Genomic DNA, 19,073 nt, shown 5'->3' on the forward strand with positions numbered 1-19,073 from the left:
GTTAGAGCAAGGTATAGAAGGAATTACCATAAATGTAACTTCTGGGGAGATCCTGGTGGCTCAAACAGTAAAGAATCTGCCTGCAGTACAGAACACCCAGGTTTGATCCCTGGGTATGGAACACCCCCTGGAGAAGGGAATGGTAACCCACTCCAGTATTCTTGCCTGGAAAATCCCACGGATAGAAGAGCCTGGTGGGCTGCAGTCCATGGAGTCACAAAGAGTCGGACACGACTGAGTGATTCTGACTTTAGGGAGGTCACAAGGGATCTTTATGATGGAGTATCACCGACTACCACTCTTTTTCATTCTTTGTTAATGCTTTTGAAATGTTTTCATTTTGAAACACAGGTTATGCTTAAATTTGCCCTATACATTCTGATCACTGAGGAAAATTAGCAAAAGGAGAAGGCAAAAGTGTAAGCACTGGGGGTGGAACTGGGAAGAGGGAGGAAGGGAGCACCACACCTAAAACCAAGACTCTGCAATGCTTCATAGCTTCCAAGCACTGCTCTTTATATTGTCTCATTTAAGGAAGCAAAAATAATTAAAGATCATGGAAGGAGACAAAAGTGTTCTTTGAAAGTTGCATAGCTTTCCTTAAGCAATTTCCCAATTATTTCACAGACTCCTCCTTCCATGAAGTATTCAAGAAAATGTTAAACACAGGTTTTCAAGGTTGCTGATTAGTGTCTTTGAGGCTTTTAGAGTTCAACCTGACTTATAACTTTCTGCAAGGGACTTTTAGACAATGTATTTATGAGTGTGTATGTCTGTAATATCATACCACCTTGAACAAAAATACTTTTTTAATATTTGTGAAACTGAAGGTAATCATTGATTTGATCAATTAAACCCAAACCGGCCTTCAGCAATCAAACTCACTTCAACGGTTACTACAAAACATACACACATCCTCCAAGGATCACAGAGCTTAAACGTGTTTGTCCAAATTGTTTCTTAGGAACTTGAAGTTAACTCTGTCTAGTTTAAGTTCAAGTCAGTTAAGACTGGTTAAAACCACTGACTCCAGTGGACATAAAGGAGTGTCTACTCAGTGATCTTTTGATGTCACAGGACAAAAAAACTCCACCCTGAGAACATGCTAACACCATCGTTTTCTGAACAAAGCTCAGGAGAAGAAGCCTGTAATGTAACTGCCTCTGCAGAGAATGGACAACTACCTCTTTTTCTCATCTCTAATCACTTTTTCTTACGTAGTCTCCCCACCACCCAAAGCCTCAGCTTAATTCAATAAACATCCCGAGGCCATTGCCTTCAATGAGGTGAATCTGAGATTTGTTCTCCTATCTTCTTTTTCAGTCACCTCATGAACAAACCCCTTCTCTGTTGCAAACCTCAGCATCTCAGCATTTGGCTTTGCTGTGCACTGGTGAACCAAACCTTGTCTGACAACACTTGCCAGGCACTTACTTTCCCTCCCCTCTCTTATCTAGAGCCCTCTCTCTCCTCTGTCGTTCAAGTCTTTGAAAACTGTCAGGGGAATCATGAAAAGAAAGTTCTCATTTTTATCATTCATGCTTCAGTTTTAAACAAATAGTACTAAATCATTTGATTACCCAAATTCAGTGAAATATAGTCACCATTTGCAAAGACAGAAAATTCATCCTAAATACTGAGATGAATCAAAATTAAATTCCTAAAAATATGTAATTTCCAAGCAGAAAACAAATATCTTGAAATAAAAGCAATAGTAGCTGATATTTTTACACATTTTCTTAAAGTCTGTAAGAAACTTTAGAAGAAAACCAATTATTTAGATATATCATTTCTAAGTTATACATATATATATATGTGTGTGTGTGTGTATATAATATATATATCATTAATCATTTGTGTTTTAATTGGGCAAATTCATATAGTCTTCCCATATTTAAAATTGTTACATTTTTCTTCATTATATTTTTAACAGTTGTTTTTGATTTGATACAGACTTTCTCATAGCTAATCACTATAACCATTGTGGAATTTTTTGTTGTTATTCTCTCAAAGAAGGCTTTGGCATCTCTAGTAATTAAATAGACCATGATAGTAGGATTTCTCTAACTTGAAAGAAAAGTATATTTTCAAAGAGTCAAAACATAACAAGTTTTGCTATGAATTTTTGTTTACTTTTAAGAAAAAGGAGAAATATTAAATATTTCTAATTTCAAATATTCCTCAATATAGTATCTGTTAAAAATATCCTTTACAAATAAACACACACACACACACACACACACACACACACATTGACTCCCAGATCATTCTGAATCAACAACTGAAAATCACTGGCATTGGACTAAAATAAAGATTTTTTTAAAATAACAGTCATATTTCAGCCTGGAAAATAATTTTTCTGATGCAGCTCTGGTGACTATGTAGATGACCCACCTCTTTTAGGCACATCTTGGATGATGTGGAGTCTGAAAATGCAAGTTACACCCGAGATTCCATTCCCTGGTGGTGACTCATCGGGATCGCAGACATGCAGGACCTGTCTGAAAGAGACACAGCATCAAGTGGGACTCCACCAGTGAGTCACCCCTTTCACGCAGTGAAACCTTAAAGGGAAGGGTAGGGAGGATGTATTGACTGTTAGGAAAACACAGATTACTGGTGGAAAATGACATCCTCTATTAATAAGATCTAAGGTAAGATCTAAGGTACGACTCATATAATTGTTCTAATTTTTAAGATTGATGGGGAACATGAAGCATTTCTTTAAATTGGTGACAGGTTCCAATAAATGCCTATATAGGACTGCAGATGGTTTCAGAATGTGAGTTTATAAAGAAGGTGGAGATCCCATCTCCCTTTATCACGTCTATATATACGTCTCAGTGTGTGTTTCAGAGCTCTGGGAAGTGTCTTGACAGAGAACCTGAGCTGGACAAAGCAGCCTTGACCTGAGTGAGCTAACTGGCACCATGAAAACATCAGGTGTCTTTCTGCTCCTCTCCCTGGCTCTTTTCTGCTTTTTCTCAGGTGAGTTTTTTTTTTTTTCCTTAAAGTTTAAAATCCAATACTTAAATTGAACTGGAAACAACAAGTGTATTTGTCCACCATATTTCAAAATCCTAATAATTTTAATACAAAAGATCAATTCTGAGAGATTATCATAATGCTGCAATAATGAAAATGGGTGATGGTAATAATGATAGAAATAACTTTCATCTGTTAGGCATATACTATATTCTAGGCAGGTACTCAGGGCTTTTATGCATTATCTACAACACACATAACAAGGTATTCATAGACACATTCCGTATACAAGAAAACTGTAGCACAAAACAGTTAAGAAAATCTTAAGGACTTGTAACTGAGTTTGAGCAAGCTCCAGGAGTCAGTGATGGACAGGGAAGCCTGTCATACCATGGTTCATGGAGTCACAAAGAGTCAGACATGACTGAGCGACTGAACTGAACTGAACTAGTAAGCAGAATTTGGAATTTGAATCTAGGTCTTCTAGACATCACAGGTGTCTGTTCCAAAGAAACAGTATGGAGAATTGATAACTATTTTAAATATTAGCTTGGCTTTCCAAGACAAAGCTAAACTTTTCAGTCATTATTCTATAATTAGGACTCAAATAACTGAAACTGAAACAAGCAGAAAACAGGAAACTCAGAGAATCCTTCAGAAAAGAAATTATTGAACTTTAGAATTCATAAACATATGTTATTGGTGAACTAAACAACTCTTCAAGTAGGGGAGTATCTTTGGCCACATTAATGAGCAGCAGTCATATATTCTATCAATTCTGATTATTCAAAGGACAACTGTACTTCAGTCTGATGCCTTTCATCATATTATCATCCATGTGAATGAACAGGGCCACTGCATTTATTTTTTTCTTTCTTTCTTATTCTACTCTGTGCCTTTGTAGTGGACAAAATACACACTAGAGTCTCTGGACTCAAACCTAGGTTTTCACATCTACCAACAGCCTGTGTCAATTAAAGAAATAGGTTAATTCTCTGAGAGAGTCTTTCATTCTTAGAATGCTGGACTTGAGACTGAGTCCTAGGAATTTGCAGATCTGATGTATCATTTTCTGTGATAAAAGTAGTTGAATTTGGCTGCTATCAGAGATTGTAGATGCCCAAACGTGTAAAAACAACAGTTTTTCAATGAAATTGAGCAGATGAAGAAGTCATTGTTCACAGGGAACTGATCATATTTTTATAAGTAAATATATTCAGAATCATGAAAAAATGAATAAAGGGTTTCTGTAATATTATGAAGTAATTCTGACTAGTAAAGCCAAGTAATTCAAGTACGTGGATCAGTCAACTGCTGAGATGGTGTACAGACAGATTTGACTATATTAAAATCTACTTGCAAAGACTGTCTAAATAATTAATAACTTCTTATTGCTTCTTTTTACAAAGGCTAATTGGATCTGGTTGATGAATACAAACAAATACTAATACCAGAACAAGGTCCCTGATAGACATGATGACATTTGGGAAGGCACAGTACCCAGGAGCCTTAATGTTGAGACCAAGAGGGATGAATTTCAGTCCTGGCATTTCCATTTTATAGCTGTGTGATTTTTCTGAGTCTCATTTTCCTCATCTGTAAAATGTGGATATAAAAGGACTAGCCCTGGGGAGTTAAATGAGAAAATGCATATAAAACATTTAACATAGTGGAACATAGTAAGTGTTTTAAAAATGTCTGTTAATATTGTCATCACTAAATTTTAAAAATAAAAGTATTAGTTTGGCTCAGTCATTGTTGATATTAACCAAGCTTTCACTTTGACATTTCCTACATGTAAGATGGTGATTTGTACAGTGGAAAAATGGCTGAAAATTTTAACAGAGTCTTCCCTGGTCAAAAAAATTAGTTGGGAATAGTTAACAAAAACTATAGACTTCCAGACCCTATTTGGTCTCATATAACGGAATTTTTCAAGTGGTTGTCCTGGGAGTCTATATATTTAATAATCAGTCATATCATTTCAATGTGGTTGGTAATCACTACAGTAGTTCATCACTAATTTTCTTTCAAATTTAAAAGGTTTGGTCTCTCCTTATCCCCGCTAACAGAGAATGTACTTTGAGGTATTTCCAGTTGTCTTCCCATAAATACTGGCCACACTTCCTGTCTTTGAGGTGGCTGTGGACTTACACATAAGGGGGTACTGCTAGTATTAAGAGTTCAACAGAAAAGGCCACAGATCAAAATTCAGCAGCTCATACCAAGACTGAACCTAAGACTTTTATTATTACAGTATTTTTAAACCACTGTGCCAATTAGTCACAACCTAAAATCACATATTTAATCATAAAGATGGAAGGAGAGAGAGAGAAGCAAGATTGTATTTTTGAAATACAATCTTTCAGGAATATAGAGAGATGTAGCAGGAAAAATGAGTCACAGAAAATGAGTTTGTTCTTGTCAGTCTAAATTTGAGCCAAGTCTTTAAAGTTGAAAACAGAAGGTAGAAGAACAATTTCAGGCTCAAAGTACAGACAACAAATCCAATCCCTACCTTCAACTTCCCAAGACAAATGCTTTGGGGAGGGACCAGAAGCAGCGAACTTGGGAATAGCAGAGTCAGAGTCAACTTTCCAACCCAACTTCTCCAAAGTGAGGCCAGTGATGATAAATCATTTCCACAGTAAATGAGTGATGGAGCCAAGACAGTAAGATGAATCTCCAGATCCTTAAATTATTTTTCTCACTCCACCCCAACCTCCCAGAAATATTATAGCATCATGGTCCATATTCACACATCACTTTCCAAGTTTCTACTGTTCTCTAAGTGGAGAGCAGGTATAAAAACATAAAGTAAAACAAGCCATGACTTGTTGAGATAACCAAGAACCAAGTACAAGTATCATCTTAGGCTTTGGGATGACCTAAGATTGCAAATCCCACTTTTTTGCACATTCAAAAATTACAGTGCTTGGATTTCATGTTTTTTTCTTTTTTTTTTCAGATGTCTTCGGTCAAGGAGCTCAGGTAAGTGTACATAATTTTATTTATTCTTCTGACCTGGGTGGATCTTAGCTGGTACTCCCTGACCAACGAGGTCTGTCTATGGGTAAAAAAGCAAAGAAATGGACAAGCAGGACAGATGCAGAAAACAACAGAAGCTCTTAGTTTTCTAACTACAATCTCTTTAGGAGAATACTGGTTTCAGTTTAAAAGGGCCTAGACACCCACTCTCAGATTTTGTTAAAATTAAATGAATATAAATAAAAAGAGAATGAATTTGTGGTAGCATTCACGCTCTTTCACTAATTTCATCTTGTAATCTTGGGCAAGTTACTCAGCTTTTCTGAGCTACAATTTCCACACCTACTGAAAGGGGATATTATCATTTACCTCACAGAATCAGATTTAAATTACATAAACTAGGTGGGAGCATTTGGTAAATTATATGTAGCTACATAAACTATGAAAGGATTAGTTATTGATTAATAATGATCTTCTGAAAGAGTTAGGAGAGAGATTATTATTTTCTTTTTAGAAGTAAGGCAAACAAGAATAGACAATTTGTTTAGTGTTCTGTATTGCGTAGACACAGACTGGGTCAATCAAATTTAAATACAATTTGGGTTAAAAAGTGGAATGGGCACAAATTATTGTTTGGACTGGTATGTTCCAAATTAATCCACCAACTTTTTACCAGCTTTCTTGTCCTAGCTATCAAATAGGCAACACAAACAAGGGGTATTTGCCCTGCCAATCACACCCATATGTCCATACTGAACATTAATACTTGACCTTGGCACTGGTTGTTGCTTGCCTTGCTGTGCCCAAGAACCCTTGGCATCAAAAGTTTCCAGACACTACTGTCAACTAATTGGGAGTTGGCAAAGAAGCTGAAAAATATTTTCCAACCTTAATATACATACTACATTGCATAAGACATTTTCCTCCCAAATTTTAGTATCTCAGAAATTGGGATGTATCGTCTAATGAATGACACCTTACAACTAACTGCCTCTGTGTGGGTGTGCATGTGTGCACTTGGGTGTGCATATGCGTGTTTATACTGATATACATAATTGTACATCTGAAAATTGATTTCTTCATTTAAATAGTTATGTTAGTACAGTCTATGTTATATATCAAAAGAAGCAAACAAGAATAAGACATAAGACCCAGCCAATATATGTGATACCTTATTTAGGTAGGTATATGATTAAGACCATTACACATAGGTTTTTACAATATAGACTTTAATCCTGGTTTTCTCATTAACACAAAAGTCACATCCCTTCTTTGGGCTCTTATTTCCCAGATATTTAATGTTTCACAGATTTTTAGTGGTTTCTAAAGTTCATTTAAAATATTCTACTGATTCCATTCCTTTAGATGAGACTACATCTTGTATTTTGCTTGCTTTATGATCTCTGGGGATGCTCACTCAACATGTAGATCCTCAGAGACTAGGCCAGACTTACTGAATAATAATCCCAGATAGGAGACTTTGGATCTATATTCTAGGAATCTAGTACTGGAATGCACTGATTTTGCGGTGCTCCAGTATGTTGGAGACAATACAGATGAGTCCCAATTTGAATATTTACTGCCTATGTAATTTGAAGGATGTACTTTCCCTTCTCATTGCCTTTGTTTCCACATCTCTAAAATGAAGACTTGGATTCAATGATCTCTAAAGCCCTTCTGGCCTTAGGTATCTGAATCAGTGTGAACTAAACATGCTTTGCCAAGACCGCTGTCTCTCTTCCATTCAAATATAAACGGCAAAGAAGGTGTCACCTTTTGGATGACATCAAGGCTACACTTTCTCTTCTACAAGTCTGGAAAGAGGGTGACAGTCGCAAAGTCAGGTAGACGAAGTTGAAGCTAACCTTAGGAGGAGGCCTGCCTAACTTTGATCCAGTCAAGACAAAGGAAGAACAATTTTTTTCCAACACCCAAGTCATTCTTTTCATGCGAAGAAGTCTTTTCATTATGAAGCATCTGATGGGAGATTATAGCTAGCAGTCTAAATTATAGATCTGTAAAAGTTTCTCATTCTTTCAAAAATATTATTTGAGCTAAACAAAAAGTATGTTCTAAGACTTTTGGAATTCATGGTCTTATAAAATTTTCCCTGTAAATGTAAATGACTAATATGCTACCAAATCTTTAATTTGCCAAGTAAGAACATTAAAAAACATAAATAACTTAAGGATAAAGCTATCATTTACCGTCACCACCCTTCATTTCAGAAATTGTAGTATGATATTAATAACAAATGCTTGAAGGTCATGAATCTCAGAATACAGATAGTCCATTTAACCTGGATAAATTTTGATTAGAATCACTTCCTACACTATCTGTATTTTTTTTATTTTCTCTATCAGGCTGTGTATTTGGGAACCATATACTTAGAGATATGTTTAAATGAAATGTTAAATGACCTGTTAAATGACTGGGATTAAGAAATCCCTCAAAAACAATGATAGGCATATGTTTTCTTTTGTAATAGTCTTAGGACTATCTAAATTTAGTTTTGTTGTATTTCGAGATAAACATATGGCAAATTTTAATACAGTTAGTAAAACAATGCTCTTAACTAGAAAATGTTTGGTGTTGTTCATGCTTCCTAATAACCTTGAATTCACTTATAACTATTATACTGACAGAATACTTAAACATGACTACAATTTGGAGATGTTAGTGAACCTCAACAACTTAGCTACAGAGGAAAACCGAGGCCTCAGAAAGAGGACCTCACTGAGTCAAGCTTACCAATAGCAGTAAAGCTGTGTGGTCATCACCTCAGAATATTTCCATAGTTCCATGCTACCTCTAACCAGCAACAGAAAGCAATTATGCAGTTCATGGGAAAGTGCTTTGAGCAGTGTAATTATCTAACAAATACAGAATAGTGTTCACTAGCCTCATGTCCTAAAGAAGTAATGGAAACAGTAGTTTCAAGTAAGACAACTTGTCTCTGTGTGTTGAAGGGATTTGGAAACGAAGGAAATGGAGGCAAAGAGAGCAGAATTGATTAAATAGGCTTCAGGTCAGAAATGCTGAGGATGGGTATAGGTAGTAAATCTGAAATTGGTGAAGAGGCTTAAGATAAAGAAATACATGAAAGGGAACACTTGTTCTCTTTCTATCCCTGAAGGATAGAAATGATGATGTTTTAATCTGAGGGTAGGTTGAGGGATTTGAAGAATGGTGCTGTGATAGAGAGTGGAAAAATTAGAATGTAAAACTAGTTTAGAGGGAAAAATAAAGAGTTCTAGTTTGGACATAAGTGAATATTAAGTATGAATCAAACTGTTGACTACAGGTGTCTTGCATATTTCTGACAAGTAGAAACTGGACCTTGAAATTTTGAAGACAAGAAAAAAAGTCTAGGACTCATTAGTATCATCTGGGAAAATACATGTTCTCAGAGAAAATCAAGTATATAAAGTTTTCTTGAAAATATATATAATTTTTAAAAAAGAAAATGCATATAATTAATACTTAGAAGGAAGCTATAGAAGATAATAAAAAGAGAGAAGAAATAGCTGCAAAACTGGGACTACTGACATATATGAATCAGAAAGGAGTTTTGAAAAGGTAGGGGTAGTCAAGAATAGCACATATCATAAAGAAATCATGAGCATTTTATAAATAACCAATGGATCCTGAAAGACGTCATTTGTAGAGCAGTTCTGGTTGTATGGAAGCACTATTAAAACATGGAAAGTAGAAGTCAAGTTAGAGAAGGGTTAGGAAAACTGGTATAAAGAGGGCTGGGAAAGAAAGGGGCTGATTTACCCACAAAGGTAGTATTTTTCAGTAAAGAGAAGAAATGAAGTTTTACATTCTAGGGGAGTGTGTTTGTCTGCAAATTTTCACTGGCGTTTTTTAGAATTAAAATATTGAAACTCAACATTCCAAAAACTAAGATCGTGGCTTCCAGTTCCATCAACTTCATGGCAAATAGAAGGGAAAAAAGGGGAAGCAGATTTTATTTTCTTGGACTCCAAAATCACTGCAGATGGTGACTACAGTCATGAAATTAAAAGATGCTTGCTCTATGGAAAGAAAGTTATGACAAACCTAGACAGCATGTTAAAAAGCAGAGTCATCACATTGCTGACAAAGGTCCGTATAGTCAAAACTATGGTTTTTCCAGTAGTCATGTATGGATCTGAGAGTTGGACCATAAAGAAGGCAGAGCACTGAAAAACCGACACTTTTGAATTGTGGTGCTGGAGAAGACTCTTCAGAGTCTCTTGGACAGCAAGGAGATCACACCAGTCAATCTGAAAGGAAGTAAACCCTGAATACTCATTGGCAGAACTGTTGCTGAAGTGCTAACACTGATGCAAAGAACCGACTCACTTGAAAAGACCCTGAAGCTGGGAAAGACTGAAGGCAAAAGGAAAACGGGAAAGCAGAGGTTGAGATGGTTAGATAGTATCATTGACTCAATGGAGATGAATTTTAGCCAACTCCAGGAAATAGTGGAAGACAGAGGAGCCTGGCATGCTATAGTCCGTGGGGTAACAGAGTCGACATGACAGTGGCTGAACAATAAAAACAACAAAATATTAAAACGTTGATACTGACACTTTAGTTGATTTGGTGACCATCTGGTGGCTCAGAAGGTAAAGAATCTGCCTGCAATGTGGGAGACCCAGGTTCAATCCCTAGGTCAGGAAGATACCCTGGAGAAGGAAATGGCAACTCACTCCAGGATTCTTGCCCAGGAAATCCCATGGACACAGGAGTCTGGTGGGCTACAGTCCGTGGGGCTGCAAATAGTCAGATAGGACTACGCAACTAGCACACACTTTCACACTAAGCTCACTTTACAGCCAAGTTAAATGATTTTGAAGTTATGATTAGCAAAGATGGCTAATTTAAGTAGCAAAAGTGTCACCCAATTCCAAAATACTTTGGAAAGCACAGTTCCCTGAAAAAGCATAAATGGTCAGGCTGACATCCAAATACCTAAAGGAAATAAATGGAGTTACTTGTTAAATCCAACACCAATCTAAAATTTGAAGCTAAATAAAGTAGGGTAAGAAATAATGGACTCAAAAATTCTAAAATGTGATAAAATTTACATTTTTAGTGCTTATGACAGTAATCTGCCACATAACACTTGTTACTTACCAAAATGTTTTCATAGTATTTATCATTACAACAACCCTAGACAACAGGCATTACCGGCCCCATGTTAAAGATGAAAAATTTAAACAATGAGTGTTTGCACAATGTAATGAAGCTAGTAAGTGGAAGAAGCAGAATTCAAACCTAGGTTAGTTTAATCCAATCTTCAGGGTAATCTCCCAGAATCACAGAATATTGGGGCATTTTACGTAGAAAAGGATAAGGAATTGTATTTCAGCTTATTTCAGCCCTGCCAGGTCTCCCAAAAGCCTCATGGAGGACATGTTAAAGGAGAAAAGATAATCATCACCCTTTGTCTAGAGCTGCCTCATCTTCCACCAAGAAACCAATCGCTTGGATTCCATTTCAAGGAGTCTAAAATAAAAATATAGAAGAGGAGAGGGAATTTAAGCAAAGGAATGGCATGACACTCCAAAGTCAGCCTACTTCTTTTTAGCTGGAGAGCTGTGGGTTCTCTAGTCTCAACTCTGACATTCCTTTGCCTGGCTCTCTGCCTCAGAGCAGGATTTATGACTGGTCTGCAAAGGCGTTCTACAAAAGCCACATTCTGGGCCTTTGGCCACCTGGTGTGAACAGCCGTCTCACTGGAAAAGACCCTAATGCTGAGAAAGATTGAAGGAAGGAGGAGAAGGGGACAACAGAGGATGAAATGGTTGGATCACATCACTGACTCAATGGATGTGAATTTGAGCAAGTTCCAGGAGACGGTGAAGGATAGGGAAGTCTGGTGTGTTGCAGCCCATGGGGTCGCAAAGAGTCAGACACAACTGAGTGACTGAAAATAAATAAATCTCTGGAATTTTCTGAGGGTGGCTATTTTCTGTCCCTAGTCACCACGCTACAATTTTTCACAAGTGAGTAAAGAGTATCCTTTAGACATGAAGGAGGAAGCATTTGGACAGTAGTTATTTCTCCCACCAAACAGAAGAACTTAGGACCTAGCTTTATTTAAGCTATTCCTCCATAAGAAGTCACAGCTACAATTTGGATTATCAAAGCTGGAGCATCCTTAGGGATTTTCTAGTCTCATGATACTTGGCATTCTTTATGAGTTACAGAGCCTTTCGGAATGTGATGAGAGATACAGTTAGCGCAGGCCTACAATGAGAGGCTTATTTTCTACACTACTCCTCCAGGACTATTTCAAATATTCCATATTGACTTTCTACAGCTCTCAAGGTGACTACATTTGATTGTTATAAAAACCCTGGGAATGAGGCATGGCAACTGTATTTTGGGCTTTTGTTTGTTTTTAAAATTTTGGTTAAGAAAATTGAGGCACAGATGTTGAGTACTTTCTCCAAGATAACACAACTGCTCAATGAATGGCAAGTGGCAGAACAAGTTCTATAACATGATTCCTGAGCTTAATTCAGGGATCACGGGACGTCACTGCTATTTACAAGTATGTAGATTCGTGTACCTATGTTAATTTAAGGAGGTTTGTTAATATACTAGTTAGTTGATTTGGTTGTATTCACTGAAATCTTTTGCTTTTCCTAGTCCTATTACCAGGGGTGATGGAAGGGTCAGGTGGGTTTGGGGAGGGAGGTGGGATCTAGAAATTCTCAAAGCAAAGAACCTCCCCAAGTGCCACTTCCATGTTGCTTTCTGAAGGACAAAAGAGCCTGCAACACAAGATCAGAGAGCTGGATGCCAAGAAAAGGTGGCTTAAGGAGGCGTCTCTTTCAAGTAAGAGACTTTCTTTTTTCTTTTCCTTACCTGACCTGAGAGGCCACATTAGGCATCTTCCCCATATGCTGCTTTGTTGCAAACATCTTTGCCACAGGTGTTTTAGTCCTTGTGTAACTAATTAGCAATAAGGCAATTTTGCCATAAAAGATAAACCAGTTGCTGGCTTGGGTTGGTATTTTAGCTTTCACTGGTTGACAGTTTGGTTTCATTTCTCCATTGATACGTATTTCCATTTTTATATTATATTAATCTTGGCCCTTATAATGGTCTGGATAGTGAGGAGCACACTAGCAGTTTTAAACTAGTGGCTAATAAAAACTTCACATATGGGCTTGACAGAAAATATGATGGTAATACTTATTTGGCAATACACCAGGAACAAACAACAGTATAAAAGCTTTACAAACTAAAACAAATAGTTACAAATGTGTATCCTAGTATTTGGAAAACAATACCACTCTTAATGAAGGCAGAAATTTTAGTAAAAAAGTGTGATGCCAAATGAAGAGACAAATTAGCAGAAAAAGGTATAATCCTATGAATTAAAGATGTTGAAAGCACATACTTAGGTACAACCCATAAAATTAAACTAGGTATTTGTGCAATATGGCCATGAATCTGCACACATTTTAAGTGCATTCAAATATGCTATATTTTGCAATAAAGTCTTTTAAATTTTGCTATGAAAAATAAATTTCATTATATTCTCATTAATGTCTGTCTTTTAGTTTGAGTAATTTTATCTTTTATGGCAAAATTGCTTTATAGTCAATTAGCTATCCATGAAAGTGTTTGTGGCAAAGATGTTTACAGCAAAGAGGTTGACGATGAAAATATTTAGAACCTGTAGGGAGACACATATGTCTGAATGAGATGCCCTTTTTCTCAGTTTCCACACTGGTTATATTTGTCCCATTGTGGCCTTTATGACACACAGTGCTGTAATTATCTGCCCTTCTCTGATTCCCAAATGCAGATAAGATGGTGAGCTTATTGATATATTTATAACCGCTTCCTTCTTATATCACCAGCACCAAACATTATGTTCTCAAAATACTAGTTACCGATTAGCTCTTTGTGAAATTTAAAAAAAAATAGATAATTCTGTGGTTTAAAGAATTTTCTTGACTCAAGCACACAACTGCAAATGTGTACTTTAGTGACATAAATAAAAAATGCATTGTTTTTTTTTGTTGTTGTTTGATTTTTTTTTTTAATATGCTATGGTTTCCCTGGTGGCTCAGACAGTAAAGTATCAGCCTGCAATGTGGCAGGTTTGATCCCTGGGTCAGGAAGATCCCCTGCAGAAGGAAATGGCAACCCACTCTAGTATTCTTGCTTGGAAAATCCCATGGACAGAGAAGCCTAGCGGGCTACAGTCCACATAGTCTCAGAGAGTCAGACACGACTGAGTGACTAACACACACACATCTGTGGTTTATAATATCCTAAAGATTTTCCAGCTTTTATTTTCGATTTAGAGACCTAAAGAAAAGATTACTCTCCTGAAAGGGTATGAGAAGATGGAGTTACCTGAGAGAGCAGAGGAGAAAGTGGGCCTATATGTAGGACAATAAAAAGCCTAGGTATCTTCTATCTGACCCAGCCCTAAGAAAATAACTGGTTAGTATCATACCACCCAATCTTAATAGTACAAGATGCCAGATTTCAACAATAAGTTATATTCAAGAGTTTTGGATACCTTAAACCTGATATATGTGATATTTTTAAAACTCAGTTCTATGACTTTTTTGCTGGGCTTCTCCTCATGCAAGGTTTCAAGGGGCTTTGTCAGTATATAATGGTTTGCTAATATTTTAAACAAATAATTCATCTTACCTGTGACCAAACAATCCCCTAATAAGTTACTTTAATAAAGTCTACATGGCCTAACTACAAACAAGGTCAAGGTATATCATGACAGTTGGTCTTTATTTCTCTCAATGAAGATTTGTTGGAAATCAACATTGGCATATTGCCAGAAATTCTGGGTCAGCCCTGAAAAGTATGTTCAAGCACTGGTCTCAGTGCTTCTGGTGGTATGGCACTGGTAAGCCACTTAATTTCCTAAGGATCAACATTCATGTCTGTAAATTGGCTAATATGTTTTATACTGCTCAATGTGAATCTCAGGGTTAATGTGAGATGATGGAGTTGATACATGTGAGAATTATTTGGAGATTATGAAGCAACTAATAAACATAAGACAGTATTATTTTAATGAAACTATGATGGGGTAAAGTATGGTCCCTATATTCATGTTTAAATGTCACTTCATTCCACCCAGCTGCCATCTGAAGGAGCTCAGTTTTACCTACTGCACATTGCCTGTTCTCTGGAATAAAATGGCTCAAATGTTATCTACACACCAAGTACTGACTCAATTGACAGTGAATTGAAAACAATCTTAAAACTCCAGACTAATTCCAAGAGATCACTATAACTAAGGAGATGTATTAGCAGCATAATCATTCCTTCTATAGAGCCCATGATGATAATTATTAATTGGTTACAGCGTGTTTTCTCACCAAGGCTTGATGCAACCTCAGAATCCTTCAAAACAGAGCAGTTTAGGGCAGTCATTACTGGGTTATTGTAGTAGGCACAAAAGTTCAAATTCTACAGATTCTGGGACAGAGTAAGTTAATGTAAAGATATTAGAATTTTGTTTTCAAGAGATAATAAACTGATATAAGCAGCCACAGGAAAGCTGACCAGTTATCAAATAACATCTGGTAGCATCTTGCAGTGATCATCCATATCTTTACAGCAATTAAGGAGGAGTGCTTTTGGAGTTACACTAATACAAATTTTCTTGTCTTTTTTTCTGCGGCATACAGCATGTGGGATCTTAGTTCCCAGACCAGGAATCGAACCTGTGTCTGCTGCAGGGGAAATGTGGAGCCCTAACCACTGGACAACCAGGGAATTCCAATACAGTTTTTCTTCCCCCCTCCCCCATTTAAAGACCAAAAACTACTCTCAATTGGTACAAATTGACATTGGAGGAAAAAGTCATACCTATAGCATTTGTCTCACTCCTCATGTAAGAAATAAGTAGTTGCCTTATATCATTAACTTACCCCTGAATACAGTGACTATAGACATGTGTTCTTTAAAGAAAAAAATCTTAATTATGTTTCATATATTCTAGTTAGAAAAGGAAAGTGATTTTTACTTAGAAAACTTTACACCACAACTATATTCAATAATACGTATAATTTTAAGTTTATAGTCCACAACTTCTGTTCTGAGGGACAGTCCCTTAGATAGAATGCACTAATATCAATGTCACTGTGTTTACTTTGCTAGGTTGACTGTGGTGAATTCAAGGACCCCAAGGTCTACTGTACTCGGGAATCTAATCCCCACTGTGGTTCTGATGGCCAGACATACGGCAATAAATGTGCCTTCTGTAAGGCAGTGGCGTAAGTATCGTATTCACCAAATCTACCCTGCAAACACAAACTTCCAGAATAAGATTATGACACTTTCCTTGAGATATTCTAGAAAGTTCTACTCATACCCATTCATAGAAGCTGAAGTAATAAGCTTCAGGCAAATGAGTTGAAAACAAATGGAACAAAAACAACCCCTCCTTCCCCAAAGTTATCTGAAGGTTTCTAAATTATCTAAAAACATAATCTCAGGTATTTCACTTTGTTAGTATTTTTGACTCAGGTAATTAAAAAAAAAAGATTTTATATATCTTTAAGCATTTTGATACATTTTCTTATTTTTTTATTTATTTCTAATTAAAATTTCAATCATTTTCATACAACTATGTTTGTTGTTGTTGTTATTATAATTTTGGAAAAGATGAAAGAAAGTTTAGAAGTGTAGTCAAGTTAAAAAATTCCTCAAAATCAGAAACATGAAAAACTTAGGAGAAAATTTATTATAAAAATATTATCCAAATTATTTTCTGGTATTTATTTTACAAAAAATAATACATTTTGAAGGCACTAAGTTCCATTCATTCTGATGAAAACAGCCTTTCAGTAAACAACAGAGAGGATTATCCTTTATTATTCATACTATACAAATTTTACCAATTATATTAGGAAGATTCTACCAAAGAAAAATATTTATTGAGTTTACATGTTTATAAGAAACAGAACAAGTGCTATAGATTTTAGTCTATAATATTTTAGTTGACTATTAGATTCCTGATGAAATGTAATTTATATTAAATAAAAATTTATTCATTCAATCAATCAATCTTTTGGTCTGACTGCCCTAAAAGCCAGGGGATTTAAGCAAGATAAAAGTGATCTCACTTCCTCTACCACCATCATCATTTTCTTGTGTTAGAGTTTCTTCTATGAATACCTTAACTTTCCTTAATTAACCCATAAAATTCCTAGGCACAGGGAATATATAAATCTCTATCAATAACAGGGCTAAGCATGTAGAATGATATTAGTAAATATGGAATCAATAAATAATACACACATGCCTGTATATCTATATATCTGACAAATTAATATGAAAATTTTCCCAGGAGAAGGGCAGTAGGGTAAGGTGAGATTTGATTTAATGGGCCCATATTACTGAGAGGGCCGGAAAACATGTCTGCTATAAAATGCCAAAGGCCTGAATATTTGGTTCAACTTCTTACACCTTCTATCAGGTTAGAACTATGACAGTATAGTCTCTGCAATTATATCTCCTTTCACTTTTACATTTGTATACATATTTACTCTCAGATAACGAACAGTCAAAACCAAAAAGTCTAAATCTTAGTAAAACTCTGAAGTTTAAGATTCATAACCTTCTGCAATTAGGCCAGATGTTGCCTCCAAGTGTATTTAACTAACCTAATCATAGACATGGATACCTGTGAATCAATTGATTCTATGACAGAATCAACCTCTGTGATGGATAGTAATGATATTGCACTGAACATATATTTGTCTTTCTTTTTTGTAGGAAAAGTGGTGGGAAAATCAACCTAAAGCACCGTGGAAAATGCTGAATCAGAACCAGTGTTTTCTGCTGATTTGCCAGCTCTCTCATATTTCTTTACTTGCCTCTGCTTTTACTTTACTTTTCTTTAGCGAATCCCTTCAATTTATAAAGACACACCTTCTACTCTACCTTGAGCTTAAGGTGTTCCATATATATTTCCCTTGATTTGCTTGTCAATAAAGTAAATTCTGTAAAATCACTGTTTTTTTTTTTTATAATTTTTCATAAAAACAAAAGAAAATAAAACCTGCAGATACAATATGGAATACTGACCTGGCATAAACTTGGATAAAAAGACCTGTTTTTCTGATGGAAATCCATCATGCAGTGGTCATCATGGGAACTCAGGAAAACCCCCTCCCTCCTCTTTTTTTTTCACTTTATTTTTTAATTGAAGGTTAATTGCTCTACCGAATTGTACTGGTTTCTGTCAAACATCAACAAGAATCAGCCATAGGTACATCCATGTCCTTCTTTCTCTTTATTCTTAGAATTTCAGTGTATATAGTGAAGAAATTTTTACTGAGATGATCATATGTCTATAATTATTTTATAGTATCTATGATTTAAGCCTTAGATCACAAATTACAGTTTCTTCCCAGTTTCAGGAAAAATATTTTATATGAAACATTTATCCTCTCTGGACCATAGTTTTCTTATCTCTAGGGAATGATGGATTATATTACTACATAATAGATACTTCATAAAGACCTACTTTATTTGGTTTCCCAGCAACATCAAAGGATCTAGAAGAAGTGAATATATGTTCAATGAATAGACACAAAGTCTCTAAATGTATACATTAAGGAATTAAATTAACTGATGTTAATCATGGAATGAGAGAGTTGGATGACATGTGAGAAATCTAAAGGCCCAGAGAAAGCTTACTGCCAAAGCTCCAGTTAGTAGAAAAGCCAAGGTTAAAACAGCTCTTTTGATAACCAGTTCAGTCTCCACGTAGCTGGCTCAATCGTGGGAAGACAAGCTAGATATATAAATATCTCATTCTGAGTCATCCAGGTGGAAGCGCTGAAAAACTACCCTTTGAGTACTCTAATTCAATATAGCATGTATTTACAGATAACATCTTCCTGGGTGAACTCACACAGAAGACCTATCTAGATGCATTTACTAGATGATCATCCCTCTGCCAGCAAATATTTACTGGGTGCCTACTCTGAAGGAGGCTTTGGTCTCCATGCTTGAAATACAGTTATGGACAGGGATGGGAAAGGAAAAAACATACAGACAAACAAACAAACAAAAAACCCTATCTGATAAAGCTTATG

The 19,073-nt window shown here is 36.0% G+C and overlaps 1 protein-coding gene across 3 annotated transcripts; it reads left to right on the forward strand.

Moving 5' to 3' along the window:
• The first annotated feature begins 2,559 nt into the window (after nucleotides 1–2,559).
• LOC136168391 (serine protease inhibitor Kazal-type 6) lies at nucleotides 2,560–17,980 on the forward strand. 3 transcript variants are annotated; one of them, XM_065935791.1, is made up of 6 exons: nucleotides 2,560–2,654; nucleotides 2,857–2,988; nucleotides 5,954–5,976; nucleotides 12,736–12,810; nucleotides 16,126–16,241; nucleotides 17,746–17,980. In XM_065935791.1, exons 2-6 carry the CDS (start codon nucleotides 2,931–2,933, stop codon nucleotides 17,789–17,791), a joined length of 318 nt encoding a protein of 105 aa, XP_065791863.1. In that variant the 5' UTR covers nucleotides 2,560–2,654; nucleotides 2,857–2,930; the 3' UTR covers nucleotides 17,792–17,980. The 3 variants fall into 3 exon arrangements, with proteins under 3 accessions (XP_065791863.1, XP_065791882.1, XP_065791872.1); XM_065935800.1 differs by having other exon boundaries at nucleotides 2,606–2,666; XM_065935810.1 differs by lacking the exon at nucleotides 12,736–12,810.
• Nucleotides 17,981–19,073: the final 1,093 nt, after the last annotated feature.

This window comes from Muntiacus reevesi, chromosome 1 (genome assembly GCF_963930625.1).
Source record: "Muntiacus reevesi chromosome 1, mMunRee1.1, whole genome shotgun sequence".
Lineage (NCBI taxonomy): Eukaryota > Metazoa > Chordata > Mammalia > Artiodactyla > Cervidae > Muntiacus > Muntiacus reevesi.

What these genes read in the sequence shown, in the direction of transcription:
- LOC136168391 (XM_065935791.1), top strand. Translation starts at nt 2,931, where the DNA reads ATGAAAACATCAGGTGTCTTTCTGCTCCTCTCCCTGGCTCTTTTCTGC. An exon ending in TCTTTTCTGCTTTTTCTCAG is followed by an intron (nt 2,989 to 5,953) that starts GTGAGTTTTTTT and finishes TTTTTTTTTCAG; the next exon opens with ATGTCTTCGGTCAAGGAGCT. An exon ending in GCCTTCTGTAAGGCAGTGGC is followed by an intron (nt 16,242 to 17,745) that starts GTAAGTATCGTA and finishes TCTTTTTTGTAG; the next exon opens with GAAAAGTGGTGGGAAAATCA.